General features: G+C 45.6%; 1 protein-coding gene across 6 annotated transcripts; it reads left to right on the top strand.

The window, feature by feature from the left end:
- The first annotated feature begins 176 nt into the window (after window positions 1–176).
- LOC133488840 (5'-AMP-activated protein kinase subunit gamma-1-like) lies at window positions 177–27,092 on the top strand. 6 transcript variants are annotated; one of them, XR_009791756.1, is made up of 16 exons: window positions 177–419; window positions 2,330–2,392; window positions 5,397–5,643; window positions 14,857–15,083; window positions 17,324–17,375; window positions 18,113–18,219; window positions 20,483–20,564; window positions 21,079–21,137; window positions 21,210–21,255; window positions 21,830–21,884; window positions 21,970–22,096; window positions 22,833–22,998; window positions 23,074–23,111; window positions 23,192–23,338; window positions 23,695–23,898; window positions 25,383–27,092. XR_009791756.1 is itself a non-coding variant. In XM_061797259.1 (16 exons), the coding sequence occupies exons 1-16, from the start codon at window positions 336–338 to the stop codon at window positions 25,412–25,414; spliced, it is 1,626 nt and encodes a 541-aa protein (XP_061653243.1). In that variant the 5' UTR covers window positions 198–335; the 3' UTR covers window positions 25,415–27,092. The 6 variants fall into 6 exon arrangements, 5 of the variants coding, with proteins under 5 accessions (XP_061653243.1, XP_061653244.1, XP_061653246.1 ...); XM_061797259.1 differs by having other exon boundaries at window positions 198–419; window positions 23,695–23,788; XM_061797260.1 differs by lacking the exon at window positions 2,330–2,392 and having other exon boundaries at window positions 198–419; window positions 23,695–23,788.
- Window positions 27,093–27,697: the final 605 nt, after the last annotated feature.

The following is a 27,697-nucleotide window of genomic DNA, read 5'->3' on the forward strand; positions in this document are numbered from 1 at the left end:
CTTCCGAAATGAGTTTCATGTAGTACATTTGCTCTGTGTTTACGACCCACACAAGCGATGGGTCGTGGTTCCTGTGGGCTAAGCTTCAGTGTCCTGTTTTTTTTCGGTCCCTCCCCAGCGGATGTACCGTAACGCCTGCAAACAAGCGGCGGCCCGAAGCCATTCGTCGGCGCGTGCCCTGCCTCCGCCGCGGGCTCGGCCTACTTCCTGGTGGAGCAGTGGGGCGTCCTCCCCGCTGCTTCCACTCCGACGAGGTTTGCCGATGGTCCGCAGTCGTGATTCGGCGGCACACTGTTCAGCCCCCCCCCCCCGCCCCCCTCCTCGCTGCTTGAAACATGGGGAGCACGGTGATGGAGGCCGGCAAGGGAGGCTCCAAGAAGCTGCCGAAGAGGAGGAGAAGTCTGCGTATTAACATGCCCGTAAGTCGCTCAAGTGTACGTCGGCGCTCGGAAAATAGGGCATCGGCTAATTAATGGGCAAGCACGCGACGCTCGGGTTTGATTGACAGCCTATAATGCTATGAGCTCAGTTTCTAAAAGCGAAACGTTGGCTTTTTTTACGACCTCAATGCCATCTGCGACACTGAATTGTAGCTAGCAAAGTTTTGCTTCCAGGCTGCTGTTTATTTACACCCGTCGGCCACTTTATTAGGTACCCTCTGCTGTATTTATTGCAGGTGTGTGGCTGCCCCAAGTACATGAAATCTGCAATTTATCTCTTCTATGCTATGAGAATTTGTATGTGGAATTATTTGGGGGGGGGCAGCACAGTGTCCTTGCGGTTATCACGTTTGCCTCAGAGTTCTGGGGTTACGGGTTTGAATCTGGGGCCTCAGTTTGTCTCCCCCCCCCCCCCCCCCCATTGGTCGCATGGGTTGAATTTTTTTCTGCGAGCTGAGGCTGTAAGAATTTTTTTAAATTGCATTCTCATGCTCTCCTGGGCCCTGTACGTACGTGGGCTGGAGGTTCCCCACTCCTGATTTAAATGGGATCAAACACAGGAATATTCTATAAAAAAAATTAATTCCCTTCATAAAAACGATTGACACTGTTTCACTATTGCCGTTACCTTATTTGATACACGTCACATAATAATATTAAAAAAAAAAAACTGGGAAATTATGGAAATGTGGCTTAAAATATTTGCAAGTAAATATTTGCGTCTCTGGAGTGGCTGTTCGCCCGTCCGGTTAGGCAAATCAATTCAAATTAAACGACCAAAATTGTGATCTGCCTATTTCTAAAAATGTGTGTGAAAGACTATCATGTCAAAGCCCAGCAGAGCTTTGTTGAGTTTTTGGGGAAGACTCATATTAGCGTTAGCTAACAACACTAGCTTCTGACAGGTGGAACATACGTTGTTCACTGAAGATGTTGACGCACTTGGGGTCGGGGGGGGGGGTATTTGTGTTTGGCAAAGTGTCTGCCACATGCGCCACAAGCACGATCCACACACTAATCGTATGACACGTCTTTACTTACAAGGTGCTCACTTTTTGCCTCCACTTGAAGCCATTTGCCTCTTTCAACTCCCTAGCTCCACCCCAGTTGTCATGGTAACAAAAGCCATACTTGCCACTGGGTTGCTCAGTTTCGTTGAACAGGACCGCCCCCTTAAAACTTGCTAAGTTCCGTGAGGGTAAATTATGGACAAAGTTTGCTGTAGTTCTTGGTCCTGTATTTTGATCAAGCCATGCCACAGACGTATTATTAAGTCACTCGGGATGTAGGAGCTGTTTAATAAATTTTAAAAATATATATCAAATATCCACACATCTCGTCAGTGTCAATTCAACTCCTGTACCCAATGTTGTGGCTTATGAATTATTTGCTGAACTTTCAGGCTTGCTTGTAATTATCATATTGTTTCTGTGGTTTTTGTTGTTCTCACCTCCTCTGACCCCCCAGGGAGACTTTTGAACTCTTTGAAGTCTGTATCACTGTATGGCGTGGACTTCAAACCCTCTCCTGATGGCAGAAAGCCATCTTATTGGCCAATGCCGCCACTCTCCAGCTAAATTGCAGGAACTGCCAGATCAGCTTTTTATCTGCAAAAGAAGAGTAGTTGATCACACCGCCTAATCACGTTAACATGTTTTCTGTGCTGCGCTCACGTTGTCACTGTGTGCCAATTAGGAATGTAAAGCTTTATCTTTGCTATGAGAGAAACACTTTGCCCAAGTCGTAATCAAACGAGGTCCTGTTTATACAGAAACGCAATATTGCTTTATTGTCTGCTGCTGCTTTTAGTCCAAACCGAAGCGCTTGGCTTTGCACGATCTCAGCTCATCCGTTTTTATTGTATTTTTTGTCTCTCTGCTTTCATGCAGGAGTTTTCGCCGTTTGCTTCTCCTCAGGGGGAAAAGATTGGCTCGGCCAGAAGCCCAAAGACGGTAAAGAATTTCTAGCATTTCCACACTCGCCCTACTTCCATTCGCCATAAAGTCTTGCAAGCGAGGAAGACTATTAACTACTTGACTGATCCAACCATCACAGATGCACCTCATTACATTTTGATCTGTATCCAACTAAGGATCTTTTTGAATGGGGCCTTTGCCAATAATTTGTGTATCTTGGTGACAAAATTCAGGCGTATGCAAGAGGCGGGTATCCCGAAACTGATCCAAATTCGGATTGTTTGGCCTTGGTGGAGGCCTGCGCTCTACTCCAAACTTGAACACTGTCTCCGACCTCCAATGTTTTGCTTTTGGAACTGAACTGTGTTTTGTAACAAACCGTATTCAAGTTTGAGGATGTCAGGGGTAATATTGATGACTTGAGTTGAAGGTTTGGGTGTTGAACAGTGAAGTGAGGAGAAGGACTCGCTGAAGCTGATTTAACGTCTTGCGTCGCCTTTCTTTCAAGTGTATAAGTAAGTGAACCTATTTGTATCACAAATATTGAACAGGTTTAACATTTACAATTTTGACGGGTTTCCCAACGGATTTGACTCTTGTACCCCGCACCAGAGGATAGTTGGGCAGGATCATCTTGTAGAGCAATCCGACTTCAGAAGGGGTTTGCTTCTCAAATCTGGTCTGATTATCTCCTGCTGTGTACCCTGCTTGAGCGGAAGTGTTTTGTTTGACTTTTGAGGCTTTTTTAAATGTATTTATTTTAACTGAAAATTGTTGTTTAAACTCCCAATTTCACACCTTCAGGGAGATTTAACTTGCTGTGTTTGGTAATTGTTTGTTTTCCAGCTCACACTAACGAGAGCACGCTTATACAGGATATTGATTTGCGTCCACAAAAGCAGCCTCTTCCTGCTGTCTGCCCTGATACAACGGCTCACCATTGGATTTAGCGCTGAACTATTTTTACAGTTCACACGAGTCAGGCCTTGCCCCGCCCCCCTTTTCCACAAAGTCTGAATTTCATCTTGCACAATATTGCCAGACGAGAGTTGCCTGCAAACAAGAGGAGACGGGCGTGTGCACACAGGCACGGTGGACGACTGGTTAAAGCGCCCGCCTCACAGTTCTGAGGACCGGGGTTCGATCCCCAGCCCCGCCTGTGTGGAGTTTGCATGTTCTCCCTGCGTGCCTGCGTGGGTTTTCTCCGGGCACTCCGGTTTCCTCCCACATCCCAAAAACATGCGTAGTAGGTTAATTGACGACTCTACATTGCCCGTAGGTGTGAATGTTAGCGGTTGGTTGTTTATTTGTATGTGCCCTGCGATTGGGATAGGCTGCAGCACTCCTGCGACCCTTGTGAGGAGTAGCGGCTCAGAAAATGGATGGATGGAAGTTTTTACCATTGCAACATTTAGGGTTCTAGAGCAAATTATTCCAGATACAATTGATCCCAATGGGGAATTTAGTTTGAAAAGTAAACGAAATCGGAGGTCGACCGGCATCACGGAACAGTCTGTTAAGAAATGGTTAAAAGATGAACTGTTGGCACAAGCAGGCCAGGAAGGAGGCTCTTTGTGTCTGTGGCCAGATCGGCTGGCGCGACTGCTTTGCTTTGCTTCGCTATCAGCACGACAAATGGATCAGCATTTGTCTCCGACTTCGCAGGCATAAAAAACACTTTGCGAAAGACGCCGTCTGGTGATTGTCAGAGTGCGAGCGCCAAGGTGCTGACGAGGGCGAGGCTGATATGTTGTTCATAGCCGAGCGTGACATTTATTAGGGGGAAGTGGAGAAGGATGATGATATCAGTGTTGGTTTAACAATAACATCTTAAATGCCAGCACAGATTCATTCAACTGGAATTTCCAGCTCAGACATTTGCTAAGGCAAAACATTCATAATAATGGATCAGCACCAAATTGTGCACCGTCAAGAGACTCGCCTCGTGCGCTTGACTCACTGAATGTTGTCCGATTCATGCATCATCCATAAGAAATTGAGGGAAAATGTCAAACGAGAACATTCAGTTGCACATATTGCTGCCAAGGCCAAATAATAATACAAGATAGTGGTAGCTTCCTCCCTCGTAGTTTTGCAGTCCGTTGATAATCTCAACCTTGTACAATAGAAACTAACAGAAAGACGGCAAACAATCGACAAAGTCAAAGCTGTACTGTAGGTACGCTCACTCACACGCAAGCACATGCAAGCGCACAACATACCCGTCATATTTTATATAAGCGTCGGTTTGTTCCTCTCCTGCCGGTTATGATAACAGCCACCTTGCAAAATAAACAAGAACACAAAATAATCCACAGAGTCAGGAAGGTTGCAGTAATCATTGGTCAGATGGTGTGTACGCTGTACAGTGGACCCCCACATACTCGCCGTTTGGCACCCACGGATTCACCGACCGATTCGCAGATTTGTTTTTCCCCCCAATTTTTTGTTTTCTTTTTTGGAGTGGAACCAACCCCGAAAATGCTTATTGGTGGTTTCTTCCTGTTGATTCAAGAATTTTTGAGAGGAAAAAAAAAAAAATCTGTGCAATTATATTGGCCGTGAATTATTCACAGATTTTTGCAATTTCTGGTCCAGCCGGTTCCCGATCCCCCGCAAATTGAGGGGTCCCGCAGCATTTGCATTTGGCGCTGCATATTTCTTTCGATCCAAAGTGTGCATGGGGAAAAAAAATGTACGGGTGATTAATGTCTTGGTCCGTCCCCCACACCACATCATTTTTCCATCAGCCCGCTGAGAAACAAATGAAATCAAATGGGCAGTATGTGTGAGCTGTGACGATTTACGAGCTGTTGTTTACGCTCTCATCCGTGTGCAGTTATCTGGCGGCTATTATCTTGCATATCTGAGGGAAAAAAGGAGACGCGCGCGCGCCAGCTTGCGTTTAGAAAGTGCAGTCAGCTCCTGGTGTTTCACAACGCATGTCTTTTCTACATTTGCTTATTTCTCCAACACTGCGATCACGATTCACAAGTCTCCTCGTGCGGCATCATAAAAGAGCATCCTAATGGTGTCGCAGGGGGAGCGTTGCGTCTGTTCGGCCAGCCTGACCGGCGGACAGCCTGCCACCGACCCGCCGCCGTGCCCGCAGTCGGCCCCGGTGCAGTACAAGTCCGGCTCGGGTTCCCCGAAGAGCATCTTCGCCTATTCCTGCTATCAGAACTCCCCGCCCAAATCCCCCCGCCGCCTCAGCTTCAGTGGCATCTTCCGTTCCTCATCTGGCACCAGCCCAGCGAGCATCAAGATATTCTCCAGAGCCCGCAGAGGTAAGGCCAAAAACCACATTTTGCCGAATGCACTTTTTATTGTGATGAGATTGTTGGTCGCATTTTCAGGCACTTTTTGCCGCTGGTAAATTGTTGCCATCATAAAGCCTTTAATACAGAAGTAACATTTTAAAATTCTTCAGGTTGTCTGTTGATCCTTAAAAAGTATTGACTATTTAATTTTCCAAAATTAAGGACTTGATTACCCCCCCCCCCCACCCCCGCCACCCAAAAAAAAGACTTTTCAAAGGTCTTAAAAACACCACATTGTTGTCCAATTGTGTCAGTCCAAAAATAATAACTCAAGGGAGACACTTTTAAGACCGTGCCCAGGAGCTAAGGTGCTTTGGTGGGGCGAGCAGACCACCCTCAGTCCCTGGGTGCATGCAGACCCCCACCGTACTGCATGACCAAGAGAAAAAAGGGCAAGTCAGCGAGCTAGCTAGCAGCTAATGTTAGCAGTTGACTGTTGTGTGTGTGTGTGTGTGTGTGCGCGTGCGCGTGTACTCTTCTCATCTCTTGGTGCTGCGAATTCTGACTTCCAAGAAAATGTCAACAAGGAAGTGAAAGCCACGGTTCCCTCGCGGTGAACCGTTCGCTGTTTTGTTTTGTGAGCGCAGTGTCCGAGGTGCAGTGTGAAATGTTCCCTCCGTTAGCAAGGAAAAAGGAAACATTTGGTTTTGTTATCATTCTTCTTTTGTTTTAATATCCTCTCAGTTCATGGTGGCAAGACTGAACAACCCGGTTGGATTCTGCTGCGGGTTTGCCATTACACCGGTGGGCACGGTGCCAAAATACTTGTTCACCGGCGCACATTATTGATCTCATCCTGATGAAGGGTGCTCTCCAAACGTGAATGAGCGCGACTGGAAGAAGTCTCGGAGCGGTAGCGGTTTGCCCAACGGTTGCGTAACTGCGTGGAGACGGGCCCGCTGGAAACATCGAGCGTCAAGCCACGTCAAAGATGACTCATGTGTTTTTGGCTCGTACAAGCGGCCATTCTTGCCCCGTTTCCTCTGAGCGGGCGACTGCAATCGCAAAGTTTGTACTTGTTATTGACGAGCCTAAAAACGAGCTCACCGCTGCGGCCTTCCTGTTTTCTCAGGATTCCTCCTGGCGCTAAATAGACAAAAAGTATCAGTGTGGCTTAACATTGCACCTACAGGAAGTGAAAGTGCTGGAAAATACTGGGTGGTATGTCATGGCCATAACTGATTCCCAGAAAAGTTGGGGTGGTGGTTGGTATGGCTGCCTCACAGTCCTGAGGTTCTGGGTTTGATCCTCGGTCTTTTTGTCCGGAGACTGCATTATCGCCTCGCGCTTGCGTGGGTTTCTTTCCAGCTTCCCCCCGCCATCCAAAAACGTGTGTTAGCTTCATTGACGTCGAGCTGACCTCAGACATTTGTAAACTAAGAGGCTGAGAGGCTGCTTGCTGCCTCCTGGCCACTAGAGGGCCCCAAACATGCTAATTGGTTCATATGTACCCTTATGTCCAGTGTGTGTGTGTGTGTGTGTGTATATATATAATCATTTTTTCTAAAGAGGATGCTTATGAAAAAAACTAAATGTTGTCCTTTCTAGTGACTATCACTACTTTTAGCTACAGAAGCGTTTCTGTTCTTTCACTGACCGGTGATGGGACATGCTTGTAGTTTGTTGACATTCTGTCATTCATTTAGTTTGACTCGTATTATTTGGATCACCAGATGACAACTATGGTAATAGTAGAATCTGCATCTTTTCTGAATCTCATCTCCCGGGCCTTTTTAAGGCGCTGGCTTCCCGCTGAAGCCAATTTCCGTGCATGGCCTTATCTGGAAGTGACCCGGTTCTCCTGGCAGCTCCAGCTCTCTCCTCGCCTTCCCTCTGCTCCTTTTCTCCTCTCTCTCTCTCTCTCTCTCTCTCTCTCTCTCCCAATAGCGTACTGCTTGTCAGTAAATAAAGGAATGGGGCATTTTTTGGGACTTTCCAAAAATGAGCAGAACACTGACCTTTCAAGGGCAGCATGATGCACCTTTGTACATTCATCTAAATAATGCATTCAAAAACAGAGTTTCACTCATATCTGAGGCCTTAAATTTATATCCGCCAGTGCTTAGCGGATCGCTAGCCTAGTGGTTAGCACGTCTGCCTCAGAGTCATGAGGTTCTGGGTTCAAATCTCAGCTCCGGACCTCCTGTGTCGTCATTTGGGTCATGGGTGAGGTGTGCTCACACCTGTGGACAATTTCCAGTTTTCATGCAGTGTCTTGGATCTGCTCCTCAATATGAATAATAATGTTGGTGGTGAATAAAAGTGAAGTGAAGTGAATTGAATCACGGCGACCTAGTGGTTAGCAAGCCCTCCTCGCAGTCGAGAGCTCCCGTGTTCAAATCTCGGCTGCTCCAAGCTTTTTGGGTAGAGTTTGCATGTTCCTCTTCCACATTCCAAGAACATGCACGTTAAGTTCACTGAAGATTGTCCATAGATGTGAATGCCTGTCTGTAAGTGCCCCGCGATTGGCTGGCACCCGGTCCATGGTGTACGCTGGGCTCCAGCTCACCCGCAACCCAAATAACAAAATTGCTACAGAAAATGGATGGATGGTCCTGAGAGCTTATGTAACATTAAATGATGGAAAGTTAGCAGCTGCTCAGAGGCGCACGCGTGATTGTTCTTGTTCTCGTTCTCCAGAGTGCAAGGAGCTTTTTCGGAAGCGCCTTGGCTGAGCTTACTCTCTGGGAGGGGGCGGTGCAGCGGGAGGAGGGTCAAGTACAGACTCAGATGCCGGCCAATCGCTGATGTTCGCACAGGCAGGCTGGCCTCCTCTCTTTTTCTTTTTTTCTTTTTTTTTTTTTTTAACGCGGGTGCTATATTAGAAGAGACGCCACCCACAGCTGCACCTGACAATTTACGACGGATGCAGCTGATAGGTGGGAGGGCCCCGAGGGAGGACAACTTTTGAGCGAAGCCGTGCAGAAATTACAGCTCAACTGCTTGTCATGCCCAGCTCCAAGGATTGTGGATTTTATAAGCCTGGATATGCAAGATTAACCTTTACAGGGATCTCTTGACTTTTGCCTTAAGATTAAGATCGCTGCCTCTCCTTTCAAGGAAAAGTGCTCCATCTCTTCCCCTAGCAGACAATCGGCTTGTGAGGAAGGGAACGGCGTGAGCGTCTCCAGTGTCTCGAGAGCCCGTTTGTCGTGTTGCCGCGTCGTAATGCGGATGGTCACGGCCAAGTTCAGCGTCGAGCCCGCGACCCGCCGCTGCGCTCCATGAAGAGGTTCGGCAGCCTGAGGAGGAGCAAGAAACGCAAGGAGCAAGATGGGCTCGGAGGGAGGCAGCGGTCCGAGGCGTCCTGCTTGTCGGGTAACCCGCGCTCTTGCATGCTCGTCGTATTCGATGCGCCGTGTATCGGGAGACTATCCACTTGAATTTTCTGTTAGCGGATTCAAGCTTTTGGCAGCATGGTTCAAATCTCGTTCCAAAAACGTGCATGTTGGGTTCGTTGAAGACTCTAAATCACGGGTGTCAAACGCATGGACCGGGGGCCAGATCTGGCCCACGTAGGAAAATCATGTGCATCTGCTTCATGTCCTCACGGACCCAAATTCAAATTGTCTTCACTTTTAATAATGTTGAGAAATGGCAAGCATTTTAAAATGATAATGTTAGTAGTGACGCAGGAAGGCAGGTGCTCTAAAGTTTCGGTGTGGGTCAAGTCATTTAATTAAGAATGAAGTAATTTAATTACAGTAAATTTGCACCCATTATTCTGTAACGTTGGTTTGACCTGACTGATTAGAATCCACGATCTGACTAGAGCAGTGATTTCCAACCTTTATGGAGCCAAAGAACATATTTTACAATTGAAAAATCTCACGGCACACCAACAAACAAAAATGTCACAAAAAGTGGATACATTAATGACTTTATGTACTTCCTGCCATCTAATAGAAGACCATTCATTTGTTCTGTCTGTCACTATGCCTCACTGACATAAATAAAGGAACAAAGATTGTAGCTATAATTTTTGGAGCAATTGAGTACACACAAGTATATACAGTAAATGAACAGGTCATTTAAATAGACACATTGCGCCATCTTGTGATCGGTTTTCTAAACTCGCTGATCGGCCCCAAAAATCCTGATCGTGTAAAGCCTCCTTTCTATCAACTATAAATGACAAGACTCGCTACATGCTTTGCGTTCTTGAATTCTTGGACTAAATGCACAGTCATAGTTGACAACATTGAAAGTGTCAGCCACTTTCCAAAGAAGCCTCCTCACAACATCTCCTGCGTCTTGACTCAAAACCGACAGAGATCGTTTGAGCTAATTGAGTCGATTCCGTCCTGCCTAGCGCGTGGATCACGCGCGGCGCCCTGTCATCGCGTTGAGGGAAGCACTTTGGAAACCCGGCCATATGCGGCTCTGTCGGTGTGCACGGTGTGACGTGCTGACAGCTCTCCTTAAAGCGTCAGTCATGTGATCTGGAGAATGCGTCGTTGGCGTACTAGTGACATCCACGTGGACTCTCAATGGAGGGAAGAATTAAAAAAATAAATCAATGAAATGCCCCTCGGGCTTGTGTGTGTTTTTTTTTTATCCTTGGCGATGATGCTTGACTGTATGTCGGGAAGTGCTAATGTGCTCGTTTCTGTGCGAACGCCAAAGAAATCAAGTAGAAATATGCAAATTGTATTTGAATAATACTTCATATTTTTAAAAAGTTGTTTAATTTGATTATGATTGGTAACCAAGTGTTTCATAACAAATTTGTCATGGTCTATGTTTTGGTTTGGGTTGTGTTTGGGTTCATGTTTTTCATCTTTTTTCATCTTTTTTGTGTGCTCATTTAGTTATGTTGTCCACCTGTTCTCATCAACCTTCGACCTTGTGTCAACCAATCAGCTCCAGGTGTTCCTCGTTGCCTCGTCGAGCTGTTTGTATTTAGTTCCCTGGTTTCTTTACGTTCGTTGTCGCTGTCTGTGCCACGTCATACTCGCCAGTTCTCGCTCAGTTATTTCTCCAGTCATGCTTTGTTTCCAGTTTTAGGTTTATTCAAGTGTTTCTTTGTTACTTTGGTTATCAGTTGTGGGACTCTGTTTAATTTGCTTTTTCCATGTTTGCTTTTTTTTTTTTTTTTTTTTTTTTTTTAAATTAAATATCATTTTTTGAGACTCCTGCACTTGGGTCCTCCATGTTTTTGCCTTGTCTTCCTTGCCTTCAAAAACCCTAACTGTGACAAAATGTCAATTGTTGAATGTAGGTGTTACACGATCAGGATTTTTGGGACCCCACACCGATCAGCGAGTTTAAAAAAACGATAATCGATCACAAGATGGAGCAATGTGTCTATTTAAATTTACTGTATATACTTATTGTATATACAGGACTGTATATACTTGTGTACTGTATACTTTCTTCAAAAGTACTCTGTAGCATTTTAGACAAAAGGTAAAACATTGACCTCTAGGGGGGATTAAATTTTTGGCCACTGACATAGGTTTAAGTTTTCAGTCAGGTTAAACCAACATTACAACATGACAGAAAAAATGGGTGCTAACTTAGTAAAATTAAATTACTTCGCACACACCAAAACTTTAGAGCACGATTCGACGGAACGCCGGCATGTTTATCTACAACTGTTAGTGCTATCACTAGCTTGCTCGGCTACAGAACGTTTTGTTGCCTGCTTGCGAGCCGTATCGTATTAAAAATACGTGAACATACTTCAAGCAGTCCATGAATGAACATCCTCTCCCGAGCATCAGTGATGACCACCACACATTTTTATTATTCCAGAATAAATTTGCACGATCTATTGTTGTTGTCGTTGGCATGGTAACGGTTTGTTGTGTGTCCCACACCGCTGACTTTTTTTTTTGGTCAGAGATTTACTGTACTGCGTCAAAAGACACGCAACAAGGCTAAAAATAAAGTAGCTTTTGGATTCAAATATACTGTACAGAATGGCGACGTCGGCGAATTATGACATTAAAGCCGATCAGCATAAAATGCTGAATGCTATTTACCAATCAAGCGCCATCAGATCGGTGTAAAGTCTTGTTAAATGTATATGTAAAATACCTTATTTTACTATTTTGCTTTATTTGATCATTTTAACGAACCTGTTATTTAATGAGATGAATAGAGTAGATAAATTCAGTTGACCAATTTTGGGGGGGTGGGGGGCGAACGTTTAAAAAGAGTTAATGTGACAAACAATGACAAGACCCTCGATAATGTAAATGCTCAGCCGGAACGGACTGGGTCGTATGCGTTTGGATGTAACATATTTACATCCAACGATTTAATGGCTACTTTGAAAGTTCTCCAAGCATAATTTCACTCTCACCTCATTCAGCCATTCTAACAATGATTAATGATGGTTGCAAATGTTGCCTAGGATGGAATGCTAACACCTCAGTATCTTGCTCAAGGTTACCACAGCGAGGGATTTGACTCATGGAATTTCTGGGTTCATTCTGAATTCTGAATCCTCAGCATGCCCCAAAACCCAACAATTTCTGCAATTGTGTGTATCCTGGTGAAAATGGTTTGCCTTTTAGGGTCCTCAACGCGACCTCCCGCATCCCCCACTCCCGAAACTTGCTCAGTAGCGCCCCCTGGAAAGTTAATTTAAAAAGATGCACCCTTAGACATTACATCAGACACATCACATTTCTATTGTTCAGTAAGACTGTATTCATGTTTGTTTATATATACTGCTCTGTACTATTATTTTTTTTTTATTAGAATAAAAGTTTTATGTAATTATTCTGTAGCGTGAAACTGTCCAGCATCGTCATGTGGTCTGTAAAATTTGTCGCTGTTCTATTGCTTTAAATATTGCTGCCGTAAAGGATCGCGGGTAATATAGCTCCTTTGCTTTCGTAAAGGTCGCTCAGGAGTAACCTTTGCTAAAAGCGGTTTAAAGCTTGCATCGAGGCACCTTTCCCGAGCATGTATACAGTAGAATTCGAACAACGATGTCCTCCAAGTGCTTCCGGGTGGTCTCGCTTGGATACAATATGAAAAGAAAGTTCCTGAGCAAAAACGAGAACCCGAAGAGGCCCGTTGTTTGGCGTCAGTGAAAGTTCCGAGGAGGCCCACGCTTCCTGTTTCCTGGCCGGGGAGAGCGAGGAGCCGCCGGCCGCTCTGTTATCTCCCGTGTGGAATGTGCCGCAACAGCACGGCTAAAATAGGAAGGCCGAACGGCGGGAGCAGGGCCCGCTGCACGCCAACTAAATGTCAAGTGATACTGCCGGCTCCCGCTGATCGGCATTACAACGTAAAAGGCCCTCAGCTATTTCTCAGCCGTTACCTAGAATAGTTTATCTCTGCTTTCTTACTGAAAGTGAAGTTTGCTGCCAATGTATACACTTGAACTTGTGCTCATAAGTTTACGTAGACTGGCAGAATTTCTGGAAGATTGGCATTTTTGTGGGGATATTCTGAATGCCTTAGTTTCATTTGAATCCCGTTAAAAATGTTTGGCCTGATCACTCGTGATTTCTTTAATTCACTCATTTTACAAATTCTGCTAGCGTATAGAAATTTGTCAACACAACTGTACCTCCACCAAGGCCTAATAATACCATTTGTACGCAGTGCATCCCGGGCAGCACTTGACATTTTCCACATTTTGTTATCTAACAGCTTTATTCCAAAATAGAATCAATGGAATCATTTTTGCAGGTCTTTGACAAATAAAAGACTAAGAAAGCACATTTGTGTAAGTCTACACGAACTTCGCTCAATCCTTTATGATTCACCTTGAGCAGTCTGGAGTCTTTTTGACGATGATGCCACCAGCCGGGCACACCTTTCTTTTGGCCAGTTTTGTCCGTTGCCCGTTAGATGGGGAGCGTTGGTGCGCGGCCATTTTCAGCTCTCTCCAGAGATGCTCGATCGGATTCATGGCTGGAGAAAAAGAATGCACCTGAGCTTAATTTGTGGGGGGGGGGGGGGGGGGGATGACTTTTTGTGGTGTCGTTGTCGACTTTGAGAATCACTCCAGAGAAGATGTTCTGCCCCTCACGGCCGCACTACAAATGAATTTCACCATCTCTCTATTGTATTTTCACTCACGGGGGCAGCACTTCATCACCAAGCACAAATACCCTCCACACCCACGTCATTTGTTATTTACATTTCCTGAATTGCCACAACGAAAGTCAGAAAATTCGCTGACGCATTTTTGCAGATTTGCTTTGTTGTTTAACTTCACACTCGATTGAGACCCAACTATTTCTGTTCAAGTCCATTTTCCATAGCATATTCCCTTTAACACCTCTGAATGGTCGGCATGTGAGATCCTGTCAAGATGAGGTTATCTGCGTAGGCCGCGCGAGCTTCCGAGAGCGCGGTACCCGCGTCACTCATTGTCTGGCCTGGCAAATATGTCGGCGGTGTCGCATGTCCCCGCGTGAGATTGTGACGCCTCAAGCTTGCGGTGACCCCGTCATGTGACTGACACTTTGGGCCCCAAGCAGGAGCTGCATCACAAACAGCTGACTGACACTTTGAAATGCTCACTCCACTGCTGACGTAACCATTATTCATTATGTTGGATAAAATTGTTAGAGGCTGATTATGCTGGAGGAAAAGTTGAAGAATTTATTTGAAAATACAGAGTCAACAATAAGGTCGGTGAAGGTTCAGCGCTGGGCTCTCCCGCACGTGGCTCGGAAACGGCGTCCGTACGAGAGAGAAAGCGGAAGCTTTCGTCGTCGACTTTTATGGCCAAAGACTGCGGCTTCCTGTCGTGACGTCGGGCAGTCTCGGACCAATCCTCGCTTCGCCTCGGTACGCCCGGAAATTCAGTCCGACGCTCTCACCGCGCCCCGAGATTGCGGTACTCAAAGACCGAGCGCGCGCCATTATCTATAACTTTACCGAAGAACGCGTTGGCTATTGGCGAGGATACGTCAGTACATCCCACATGCTGAATGTGTCAGTTCCGCTTGTACCGATCGGCACGCTCCGACAGCGCCCCGAGTTTTCATCGTATAACTACTCCAACGAAGTTGTATTCAGAGGTGGAAGTTACTCCATCCTCGTCTGTCAGCAGCTGCGCCAGGCTTTATCTCAGTTGTGCATTCCATCTCTAGTACGTGATGTTTCTTATCTTCCGGTGCCTTCAAGCTGTCAAATCCTGCTGTTAGTGTCAGTAAGCGGACCAGAATGCATTGGAATTGACTTGTAGTACTTTTCTGTTTTTAGCCTCTGGACTCGCCACGCCACCTTCCACCCCAACGCAGGCCTCCAGCCAGCCTGCGTTCCCCCAGGAGGCCCAGCAGGGCGGCCCCAGCCCGGAACGCCCGGGGGAACGCTCTCGCCCGCGCTCGGTGTCCACGCCGCCGGACACGGGACAGCGCCTCGGCCTTCCCTCCGCCAAACCCCCGAAACCTTCCTCCAGCCCCGTGCCGGCGTTCTCTACCTCACAACACGTGAGTCACCCTGGAAAAATGTTCCTAATCTTGTAAGGCCTTTAAAGGGAGAAGCTGTCTATTTTAAGACGGGTTGGCCGCAAGACCATTAACGTGCTTTTGACCACTAATCCATAACTAAATGAGGCTGTAACTCCTCATCATTATCGCACTGCTTGACCGTATGACAACACAGACATAAAATTGCTCTTTTGGGTTTCGAGGTGGACACGGGAGAAACCTTTTTCACATCACACTTACAAAAGTGGTTCAAAGTTCGCTTCGTAGCGTCAAAAGCATTCACTTAGGTGGAAGAACGTTAGTTTTTTTGGAGAACTAAAATGAAGTGTCATCATCGGAGGCCAGAAAATGACTGGGGTGGGCCACGATTAATGCTTGGACTCTACAAAAAGATTCAATTGATCCAACTAGTTTCGACACCACTTCTCCTATTGTTTATGCTGTCTTGTGCTGAGCAGCCGGGACACAGTGACCCACACACAGATTTTATAGCATGTACAATTTGCGGTTCTGTGCTCACGATCACCGTGTTCCTCTTTCTGAGATGGCATCACAAAAAAAGAATGCCCGCTGAGGCGAAGTCTAATGAGATACGCTGAAGTCTCGCGAGATTTCACATTTCCATTTTCCTGCAAAATTGAAATTGTGCCAACACGGAGACATTCGACAGTAGCGGTTCCACTGTATAATGTAATAAAATGATTTGCTATTGTAATGTAAACGCAACTCTAAAACAATAACACTATTCACGCTGATCAATGTTGAGGTGCTGTTGGAGGAAGAAGCCCCTACTGTTTGGCGTGGTCAGACATTGAACTTTAAATATCTTTGTGCTTGCGTGTGTCTGGCCAGGTGTAAATATTACTTTAGGATGTTAGCCATACCTCAAAACGGACCCACAGTATCCTGCGCTCACTTCACATGCGAGTCATGGCGCCGCCGTCGTGAGTGCTGTGCTGATTTAATGAATAATCACGTGGCGCGGTGATGGATGCTCGGTTGCAGACGGCCAGGGCGAATCGATAGTTCATCTCCGGTGTTGTGTACTGCTGATATTAACACCTAAGGAGTGCTGCTCGTGATTGAGGGCCGGCGGGTAAACGCCCGCGGGGGCCCGCTCTAGCCTCTTTCCCGATAAACGAACCCATTGATGTGCTGTGGCTGTATTTTATTTTATTTTATTTTTCTCCAAAATCCAATTTTTAAAAGCAATCAATTTAATGGACCATAAACCTCCAGAGTTTGCCGAGGAGGCCCGCTGGGATGCGGCAGATTGACGGAAGCGTTTGGCCAGAGAAGCGCTGTGTCACGATTGCGGCGCGACGTGGCCGAGCATACCCGAGCAGCTACGCGGCTTTCCTCGCCGCCGCAGTGTGGCCGTCTTGCGACTGAAGCAGCTCACGATGTCATGCCAATGTGCGCATAAAACACCCAGGGTCCTTTTCAAGCTGCGTTGGCGACGGCGGGGAGGTAGAAGGAAATTGCAACATAAACACATAAACACACACACACACACACACAAAATGGCTGACGAGACAATTTGACTACCAGCAATCACTGTAAATGTATTTGAACACACGTGAATAATTAAGTGAATGCAGAGTGAGAAGAACTTTACCTAAATTGCTATTTTTTTTTCTTGCTAGCAAATAAATGTTTGGCTCGCAATACAAAGCAAAAAAAAAAAAAAAAAAGTGCTTTTCCGTTGCACTGCTCCTCCGCCGATTTCCCGGTTGGCTGGAACGCAGCACCGGCGGGCCCCGCCTTCATCTTCCGTCACCCAATGACGCGGCAAGGCATCCCCAGCTTCTCGCTGCCTAGCAACAAGGGCTTCCCAAATATGGTGCGAGAGCGGAGGGGCGTGTCCGCCACAAGCGGCGCGAGCTCGTTCCTGCTCGTCCTTGACTTTGAAGGGACACGCGCCCGTTCGCTGTGGGAGTCTCGTGGCGTTTCCGCTTCTGGCTTTGCGCGCTCCACTGCCGCACAGCAAACGCAAAAGCTTTTAGCAGCGCCTGCGTATATTTAGCCAAAGCGGTTCGGCGGCTCGGGGTCCAAACGCCGGTCGACGTCGTCTTCTGTCGCCGCAGTGGCTTCTGGGAAAACGCGTCACGTCGGTGGCGCACTTTTGAGTGCAAACTTTCTTTTTGTGTGTCGCGCGGGTGCGCTTCCCCCCCACCCCCCCTCCACCCCCCTCCCCTTGTGGTCATAACAGTGCAAACGTGGTGTTTTGTCTCGCTCAGGTGTCCGGTTTATTCGAAGGCATGCTGGAGAAACTTGAACTCGACGACGACGGTGAGTTGAAGGCGGCGGGCGACACTCGCACAATCGCACACTCGCAAGTGAAATGAAGCAGGGCTGCCGCCTCCGCACACTTTTGGTCACGCGGGGTCGGTCGTGTTCAATCAATAAATTCCATCAGTGACGTTTTTTGTTTTTCCCCCCATCGCAGCTGTTGCAGCAAGTTGATGAAGCTAAAATGAAAGTGCAAATCTTACCGAAAACAATCCATGTTCTTTACTATTTGGGGAAATATTTCAAAATAATTGCAGCTTCCTTAACTACAGCTCTCTTCTACATTTGCATATATATATACATAACTGTATACTACAAATCTATATTTTTTTAAATCCTATTTTATCTTTTGCACCTCTATTGCTTGTGTGTGCAGGTGCATCTAAAACAAATGTGGAAAACGTATTTCAGTACTTCGATCCCCCCAAAATGAAAGCCATAGATCCACAGAGTGAAACATTTCACGATTCGATGTTTGCATTCTGTTGATGAGTATACCTGTAGCTCCTGTACATAATAGTGACTTATACTGCACATCTCCCCTCATTCACTCACAGGCTTGTAAGTTGTAGCAAAGTGGCGCCGTTTGCCCCCCCCGCACTATCCTTCTCCCTTACAGAGTTCAACGATCAGTGAGAGAGAGCGCAAGCGCAGTATAATGAAAGCGAGTGCTCCAGAGCTGTTTAGGCCATAAAGTCTTTTCAGCTTTCCCCTTTCTGTTTGTGTCTTCCTTGCAGCTGCTGAGCCTGAGAGCGATATTTACATGCGCTTTATGAAATCGCACAAGTGCTACGACATTGTGCCAACCAGCTCCAAGCTGGTCGTGTTCGACACGGCTCTCCAAGTGAGTAACGGGTTTGCTTTTTTTTGGGTCTTTAAATTGTACATTTCACATATGTACATACCGTATTTTCACGACCATAAGGCGCACTTAAAAGTCTTAAATTTCCTCCAAAATGGACGGGGCGCCTTATAATGCGTTTCCTGCCGACGCGCTGCTTATATAGAGGCAAAGCGGACGTGACTGAGGACAGCATGCGGGCGTTAAAGGGGGAACTTGCTTTTTTTTCCCCCCACTGATATTCTGTCTCTTACCATAATCTATAAACAACCATAATAGAGACTTCAATTGAATTTAAGTGCGCAAACATTAAATTCAGCGCTTGGTCATCTCATTATTTCCTTCACGTATACGTGACGAAGTCCACTTCTTTTCCAAGTTTATGAATCCTTATTTTGAGTGCGCTTGTTCTCGGCACCGTCGGGTTAATACTAAATGGAGACCGAAGTAATCTATTTGACCTCGGCCTCGGCGCACTTTTGGGCTCTGGGCTGAAATTGAGACGAGAACGTCATAAAGCTGTTAAAGAGTAATCCTGCCGGGTCTTTGAAGTGTATATCGTCGACCGCTAAATCCACAGAGACGAGGGTTACGAATGTTATCTGAGAGAAGAGGAAATACTCCCAGCAGATGAAAGAAATCCAGAGGTCGGCTTTCACCTCTCGCAACTTCCTGTCCTGCGCGCGTCCCGTGAGAAACGAGCCACGAGCCCGTCCACCATCTTAAAACGCATGAACGCTTGCTGTATCGTTGTGTGTTCATATCCTCGTTGAAGACGTCGTTCTGGGTAAATGGCACGATTCAAATTCAAACTAGACATCTCATCGCAACTTTATTTATAAAGCGCTTTGGAAAATAACTGCAGTTATTAAAACAATAAAACAAATGAATGAATGAATATGTGAATATCTTTTCTAATTGAAATATACAATACAAGAAGTGCTCCCTTCACCCTGGCATTTGGCACACAGGAAGTCGTTTTATTCCCTCTTGTTGCACAGTCCACATGTAGTGTGACGACGTATGTGGATTTAAAGAGGGAGGAGCAAGCTTCAAGTCTCCGTTGACCAGTACGAGGTCAGCGGGATGTTGAAAGTGTAACGGTCACGCCGTCGCTCGTTTGCTGCGGAAGATGAAGTTGGAATGGATGCAAAAACAAAACTGCATTTTTCTGAACGCCGTAAGTTGGTGCATTGGCGAGTAACATACGCGCGGGAAGAATGTTTGAAATCTTGTTCCACTGAGTCCTTTCTTTTGCGCGCCGGCTCGCCTGCCGCTCGAGATCTCCGGGACGCATCACTTGCTGAGGGGATGCCGGTCGGCTCCGTGTTGGGGCGTGGCAGCGTTGTAGATAAACGCTCAAAGTCCAATAGTGGTTTTAAGCTTTTAAAAAGACCAAAACACTTTGACCATCGTTTGAAGAACAATTATTTACGTTCTTCCAGGTGGCAAAAGCCAAAACGTTCTCCGATGGCACCACAAGTAAAGAAATCCGTGTCGTCGGACCTGAGCGGATCAATTGCGAAGACGAATGAAATGGCTTGGACGAAGCATTCCCTTGTTGCGGGCTGCTACGGGAAGTCTCACATCGACAAGGGAACGTCTCTCTGATGGGCTAGCCGCCTTCTCTTCCGCCGTAGTTTGAATGTGTGACGTGTCAGTCGATACTTTGCATACCTGAGTGAAGTTGTCTTCCACAAAGCCCATGTCGGTTTGGTTGCCAGCGTGTTCTCTGAGTAGCTATTTACGACGTCCGCTCGCCTTCTCCCCCTCAGCCACAGATATCGCTGGATTGATTTACATTTCTGGGGAAGGAGATGGGGGGCAGGGTAAGTCACTTTGAGGGTATTTTTGTTCAGCGCAACCCCAGACACAAGTCATTGTCGTGCTGTAGTTTCAGCTTCAGATCCTCAACATTTTTGAGTAGCTCTTCAGTAGGCGCCAGCTGGATCTCTTCAGGTCAGCAGTCGTCACTCGAATTCTGCCACCAGGAAGTATCCTGGCACCGATTGTTTGCAAATGTTACGAATTGGCCAATAGTCCCAATTTTATGGGGCATGAGACATTGTTTGTCAATCAAATGTTGTATTGTGTCACAATCAAAAGATAAGTTTTCTATTTTGGTACAGTACGCATGTGCATTTGATGCGTAGACGCTCTGTTCCTTATCTCGGCAATCTCAGTCATAAAACTAGGGAATGCCCTTCTCCCAAATAAAGTGTGAATAAAACCTGATATTGTCGTTTAAAAAAATGATATTTGACAGGTTAAGAAAGCCTTCTTTGCCTTGGTGGCCAATGGCGTGCGAGCGGCTCCACTGTGGGACACAGAGAAACAAAGCTTTATCGGTAAGAAGTCTAAATCCAGTACAGTTTCCAGTTTTGCCGACGGAGACGCTTTGTCTTAGTATTTTCATTCCCGTCCTCAGCGTCTGCATTTGTCGGTTTCATGTTTGAACCTTTTGCTTGCCCGCTTACAATGTCGTCGTCGTCGTCGTCATCATCATGTCGCTGTGTCTGCGCCACTGGTGAACGAGCACAGTGGAAACTTTGTTTTCTGCCGCTGGTCGCGGCTAGTGGAGCGTGGTTTTATTTAAGTCAATTAAAACTGCCACAAACTATTAAACTCCGCCAAGGCTCCCTCTGTTATTGACTAGCAGTCGGACTGCTTGAATATGTGGCTAAAGAAATACATGATTGCAGCGAGTGAATTGACTTTTTTACTGGACTGCCTATGATAAATAATGAATGCAAAGCAAAGTAAACGCAGGCATAAAGCAGCCGGGACCGCGCCCTCTGAACCAGTTCTCGCCTCACCGGCATCGCTTGATTACTTTGTCATTGCAATGTTTTCTCATCGCAGGCATGCTGACAATCACAGACTTCATCATCATACTTCACAGATACTACAAGTCACCAATGGTAGGTCCAATTTTAACGGCGAAGATTTCACCTCACAGACCGCTGACATCTGTTTCCTTGTCTTTGTTTCAGGTGCAAATATACGAGTTGGAAGAACATAAGCTTGAGACGTGGAGAGGTGAGCATGACAACATTTGGAAGTTCCTTCACAGTATAATGAGATACAAGATCTCTGTATTTTTCTCAAAGTAATATTAATGTTCAAACATTATGCAGCGTTTGAACATTATTAACACTACGCTCAAATATAGGAACATCAAACACTGTACTCCAATAATGGTTCAATTCACATCAGTATTGCGTGTAGAAGTTAAGCAAAATATTTGTACCGACACAAATATTTGAAAACTGTTATCAAAGGTTAAATGCATATGTATTCTACTTAAAAGTTAAACACAACTAAATTGTAAAAATGTACCTGACTGAATTCACCAAATGAAGCCACTGTAGCCTAATGCTCATGATGAGCATGAATTCAGTGATTCTTTCACGTACCACTTAGAGGGATATGTGAATCACGAGCTTACATCATCAAATTTCAACAATTTGTCGTTTTTGCTCATCTGTATTCGACACACCTCTCATAATGAGCGCGGTTCGACACCACTGCAAAACACAAAACACTCCGGTATTCAAATCTTCGACAGCGGCAGCTCTCGTCGGGTGTCTCCTGATTATTTGTGTCCCCACAGAGGTTTACCTTCAAGCAACGTTCAAACCTCTTGTCAACATATCGCCCGATGCGAGGTACGCCGCCTTGACTTCTAAATGGGGAACCCTTCCTTTTGTCTTTTTGGGTTTGTTGCCGTCATCGTGTTTGTTTGTGTCGCAGCCTTTTTGACGCCGTGTACACGCTCATCAAAAACAAAATTCACCGCCTGCCTGTCATCGACCCCGTGACCGGGAACGCACTTTATATTCTTACGCACAAGAGGATCCTCAAGTTCCTCCAGCTCTTTGTGAGTCCATCACCGTCACAAAAACCAAAAGGGAGGGAGGCGTCATTAGGAGGGCAAAAGTATTGGGAAGCCAAGTCAGGTTGAGCTCTGTTGCAGCTTTTCTGGGAAAGCTATATCAAGTGTCTCTCCAAGTGTGTCCGTGGGATTGTTTGATTTTTTTTGTCCTTACGTGAGCGGGCCTGTCTCCCAATACCGGGGGTCCTCTGTTTACGGAAGTTACGTTCCTACGGCGGTGGCATAACCCTAATTTGTACTAACCAAGCTAACTCAGTAGTAGAGTAAGAATTGCAGTAAAAAAAAATAATATATATATATATATTGTGTGAAAAACACTTTTAGGCCATGGATATAAAACAAATGAAAAATGTCTTAATCTTACTAACGAGTACATTGTGCGCCGTTCCTAAGTTCTAATGCCAGGACGGTCATAAACCGAGGACCCCCTGAATGTATTGTAGCTCATCACAAAGGTGTTTGATGGCGTTGACACATCCAAGCATGCCTCAATGGTTCTTGTTTTGTGCACTAGGAACCGGAAAGGGCCTTGCCTAAGTTGTCGCCACAAAGTTCGAAGCACACGATTTCATTCCAAATGTCTTATGTTGTCTGAATCACGGGGTCTCGCCCAAATCCTTTGTCCCGTTGCCATCGTCCATTTACCACCATTCACGTTCATTCGTCTGCTACCCCCTGGTGGCCGACGTCTTGCTTTCGCTGTGTCGGTCGCGTTGTCCAGATGTGTGAGATGCCAAAGCCAGCTTTCATGAAGCAGACCCTGGGGGAGTTGGGCATCGGCACGTACCAGGAAATTGCCTTCATCCACCCCAACACGCCCATCATCAAAGCCCTCAACATCTTTGTGGAGAGGAGAGTGTCAGCTTTGCCCGTGGTCGATGAGTCAGGTCAGCGGGAGATTCTTGTGGTGTTCAGTAGTTGTTTTTTTTCAGAGCTCACTTTGTCCCCTCTCTCCCTTTCAGGCAAGGTTGTGGACATCTACTCTAAGTTTGACGTCATCGTAAGTGGAAAAACATCGGGGGTGGCAAAGAGAGACTGAGCGGGTGTGTTGAGGAATCACAAGACCGTGCTTGTGTGCAGAACCTGGCAGCAGAGAAGACTTACAACAACCTTGACATCACAGTGACCCAGGCCCTCAAGCATCGCTCCCAATACTTCGAAGGAGTCATGAAGTGCCATAAAATGGAAACAATGGAGACCATTGTGGACAGAATTGTGAAAGCAGAAGTGAGTTTTCCACCTTTTCCTGAAATAGAGGCCTCCGCTCTACGCGTTGTGCGTCACGGTTCTGTAGCGTCCACAAGTAGCATGCGACCCAGGATGTCTTGATTTTTAAAAAAAAATTTAAAAAAATATATATATATAATAAAATAAAAAATCCACCCATGAGAAGTGTGTTCAAGAGAATCAGTTTCTTGAGTCACAGTTGAGTGGTCTCGAAACTGAATCTTGGCGCCGACACTCCCGTGTGTGTTGAGTTTGCGTGTTCTCCCCGTGTTTGTGTTTTGATTTTGTTTTTCTCTTTCTCCGGATGGAGTCATTGAACACCACCTGTATTTTCCACCCGCGTGCGTGTCAATCAGGTGCATCGGTTGGTGGTGGTGGACGAGCGTTCCAGCATCGAGGGCATCGTCTCCCTGTCGGACATCCTCCAGGCCCTGGTGCTCAGCCCAGCAGGTATAGACGCTCAGCGTAGCTAACCGCACCTCCTCTCGGTCCCGGACATAGCACCCCATCCCCCACCCGAGCTCTCTCCTCTCCTGCCCCGCCCTCTCACTTGCTCCCAGGTAGGAAGCGTCCACGCCGCCTCTCAAGCCGGCGGCGTGGGGGCATGTCGCTGGATGCTTGTGTGTGTGTGTGTGTGTGTGTAAATCGTCACGCTCAAGTGTGTGTAGTTTATGGTGTCAGCGTGACCATTTTGTTTTTCTGCCAAAGCAAGATCGCAACAATCGCTATCAAACAGTGCTACGGGTAGCTGAGGTTGATGGTCAGTAGATAGCGATTGCGCCTCATTGGATTTCAACGTAATTGGCGCATGTTTTGAAGAACACGACGGGACGATAGTTGAAGGATGGATGAAGCTGTCACCTACCAACTCTCCCACTCAGTTGTCAATTCGAGCAGAGGAAACACGGGGCTCCTTTTTTAAAGTAGACAGATGCTTTTCCCCCCACGATTTAAAACAGTTCCCAGATGTTTTATGAACACTTTACACAGCCTATTTCTTGTTACGCTAAAGTTAGCTTGTGAATACGGATTTTGGCTTTGACGGGGCCGTCGCCCCCCGTGAGGGGATGTGGCTTTACGTGTCTGCACGATAGTGTTTCAGACACTGTAGTCAGGCTGCAGCTTGAAAGTGGCGCTGGAGCTTCGTACATCCTAGAGCATCATGCCAAGGGCGGAGAAAGTGCAGAAGGGCTTGCTCAAAGGCACATTGTCAGAAAGAGTCCAAGAACAAAAGATGTCCTTGCTTGTTCAATTTCACACCTGATGGGTGGGCATCCACTTCAGAGACTCACTTATTTGTACACAAGTAATTCAAAAGTCTATCATACATAATGCTGTATGTCCCCTTGATGTTCTTGCACCCTCTACGAAAGGTACTTCTTATTTCCAAATGAAGTGTCGACCAAGTTAACGAAACCACATCAAATGTTTTTCTCTCCACATTTTATTTTGTAGTATCGTATAGCGAAGACGCGTTGGAGTAAAAGTGGGCATTTTATTTCGGAAATGTAGCGGATAAAAGTGAAAGTTGCCAGCAAAAAAAGAAGTAATAATGAAGTAATGTACAGATGTGTGAAAAATCTACTTAAGTGCAGTAATGTTTTTGCACTCTTTTACATTACATTACAAAGACTGCCGTTGAACATCGGAGCGAGTTAATGACCGTGAGTAGCGTAATAAAAAACAACACCACCAAAAGTCTAATCCATGTTGCGGTTAGGTGAGTGCACCAGTACAGAAGGATCCATTGTCGCTTGTTTCTCGCAGACGTTGAACTTGGACAAGTTCATGTAGGAACAAGTGACGCGCTTACATCGACGTGCACGTTGCTCTGCTACACGGTGTGGTTTGTACGAATGCAGCTTCAGTGTGAATTATGTGCAGTCGGAAGCATTGGCTCACAGCGTGGTCACGGTGTTTACGCACAAATACAAACGATGATTTAAGCATTTCATTAAATCCCCAAAACGGATGACTATATTAGCACAATAAATATGAACTCCAATGTGTCACTCTTACCGTACGTCTCCTATGTTCTCCTCAGACGGCTGCAAGGAGGAGAACCTGCCCGAGTGAGAGGAAGCATCAGCTTAAAGAGGAGACGTGGTGAGAGCTAAAAACAAACGAAGCAAAAAAAAAAGCAAGCTGATGCTACGTAGAAACCAAAGAGGTAGTGAGCACTGAGGACTGCGCTTGTTGAATGTACTGTATGTTGATTGTTCGCATCAGACCAGTACGTGTACATACCATTTGCTGTGTACATATCCATGTATGAATATAAATATTATCAAAACACACCATTGTAGTCGCCTTGCCGGGGAATGGTGGACCAGATCAGACGGGTTTGAAAATTGTTGAGTGGTTGGTTTAACTTGTCAGAATTTTGTCACACCGAAGGTTAAAAAGAAAACGGAATAAAAAAAAAAAAAAAAGGTCCAGCTTTAGAGATACTTACAAAATAAGAATAATAATTTCACACTCTTGTGATTCCAGTTAAGAACAGATTTTTCTTTCCTGTCAGCAATGTTGAGAAACGCGTGAGGATATAACATTAGTGCAGTCAGCATTCATTTTGACAAATAAGAAGCATCATCCCAATCTTCAAATCATTTTTTTCGGTTTATTTTCTGTTTTGGATCAAAATAAAAAAAAGTAACACGATTTGAAAAGATTGTATTTCTTGCATGTAGTGGCCACAGGTGCTTAGGTGCAGATCAGAGGAGGAATCCATTCGTCGGGAGCTTGTCATTTAGACATATTCCAAAAATATTACCGCTCCACGCACAACATCGTGGAGCGACCACAGTCGTGCTAATCGTTATTATTAAAGACGGCGTCTTCGCAGAACATAAAGCTCTGCTTTAATACTGCGCTGGTTACAACATGCGTCTCCACCTCACTGAATTCATCTGATAGACTGTTCACATGCATGGGTAGGTGCTGCTGTTTTGGTTAGGAAAAAAAAGAGTTAAAAAGGGCCCTCAGCGGTTCTCGCTCGTTCTAAAATCTGTGTGTCAACAACAACATTTACGAGGTAGCTCCAGTTATTACCGGTTTTGTTCCTGGTGGTGAAAAAGGCAGTCGACTATTTGAGGAAGCCGTCAGTTTCTTTGAAGTGGATGAGGCACATTGGGACACGCAGCCGATTTGCGAGACGGGCCACTATTGGAGGAAATGCGTGTCATGCTTTTCATTACGACTGAAGTGCATTTTCATTTTTTCCGAGGAAGATGATGTTAACAAAAGAAGCATGACCGCAGCTGGACATGTAGCTCATCTCCCCGATGGACTGTAAATAGGATTATTCTTTTTTTTTTTTGTCACAGAAAGCTTTATTTTTTATGAGCACGGCATTAAAGAGACTGCTGTTTTTTTTTTTTTTTGTTTGTTTTTTTTGTAAATATACTGCTGGATCCACATGTACAGCAGTATGAATGTTATTTTGCTGTTGTTTTTTTTCTATTTTTCTGCCTGCGGAAAAATAAAAGACACTGAATGTATGTTAAACTCAGTTATTTGTTTTTATTTTGTCTATATATACTTTTATTCAGGTCCTTTTTGTGTATGTTAAGCGGGGTACACGCATACGATAGTCGGGCAAAATTGTTGTCGTTTTTTTCCCCCGACTCCCGATCAATGTTAGCAAAGGCCTGATCATCAGATTTCTTTAAAAGATTATCTTGAGTGATTATCTATGACAAGGGTGTCAAACTCATTTTTGTCACGGGCCACATCGCAGTTATGAAAAACATGTTTTTCAACTATTACATTTCATTTCAAAGGGGGATTGGTAACAAAACAATGCTTGCAAATATCTCAATGGTATTACACTAGAACACAATTAGCGATTTTTGATTTGCTTTTGGGGGCCACATAAAGTGATGTGGTGGGCCCGATCTGGCCTCCGGGCCACCAGTTGGACACCTGTGATCTATGGTGTGGTGCGTGATATTTTTTCTGTCTGGGCCGACGATCATAAGCGTTAAATGTTTACTATTTGTGATGGAAAGAGATGAAAGCTGCTTTTGTTGAGTGTTTGTATAATGGCTCCCTCTCTGTCACTCACCACAATAAACTAAAATATTGTATTCATTTGCTTATTTGACATCACAATAACATTGGGCGATCCAAATGCATTGCTTGGTGTTTTAGCACCAAGTGCTAATTCTCGACACTTGTCCACAGAAGCTTTTGAAAAAGGTAGCTAGAATACAAGAAGGAAGACAAATAACAGATATATGTATGTATGCTTATTGAAAATCGGTGTCGTGGTAAGTACTGTAGTTTCACTGTTAAACATCGAAATCAGTCATGGGCGAAGGATATTGAGACTTAGAATTTTAGTGGCGCTGAATAATT

The sequence above is a fragment of the Phyllopteryx taeniolatus genome, chromosome 14 (assembly GCF_024500385.1).
Source record: "Phyllopteryx taeniolatus isolate TA_2022b chromosome 14, UOR_Ptae_1.2, whole genome shotgun sequence".
Classification (NCBI taxonomy): domain Eukaryota; kingdom Metazoa; phylum Chordata; class Actinopteri; order Syngnathiformes; family Syngnathidae; genus Phyllopteryx; species Phyllopteryx taeniolatus.

Bases quoted from the DNA above. Each gene is read 5' to 3' on its own strand.
- LOC133488840 (XM_061797259.1), top strand. From the start codon at position 336: ATGGGGAGCACGGTGATGGAGGCCGGCAAGGGAGGCTCCAAGAAGCTG. The intron at 22,097-22,832 runs GTGAGTCCATCA...CGCGTTGTCCAG, and splicing joins TCAAGTTCCTCCAGCTCTTT to ATGTGTGAGATGCCAAAGCC. The intron at 22,999-23,073 runs GTCAGCGGGAGA...TCTCCCTTTCAG, and splicing joins GCCCGTGGTCGATGAGTCAG to GCAAGGTTGTGGACATCTAC.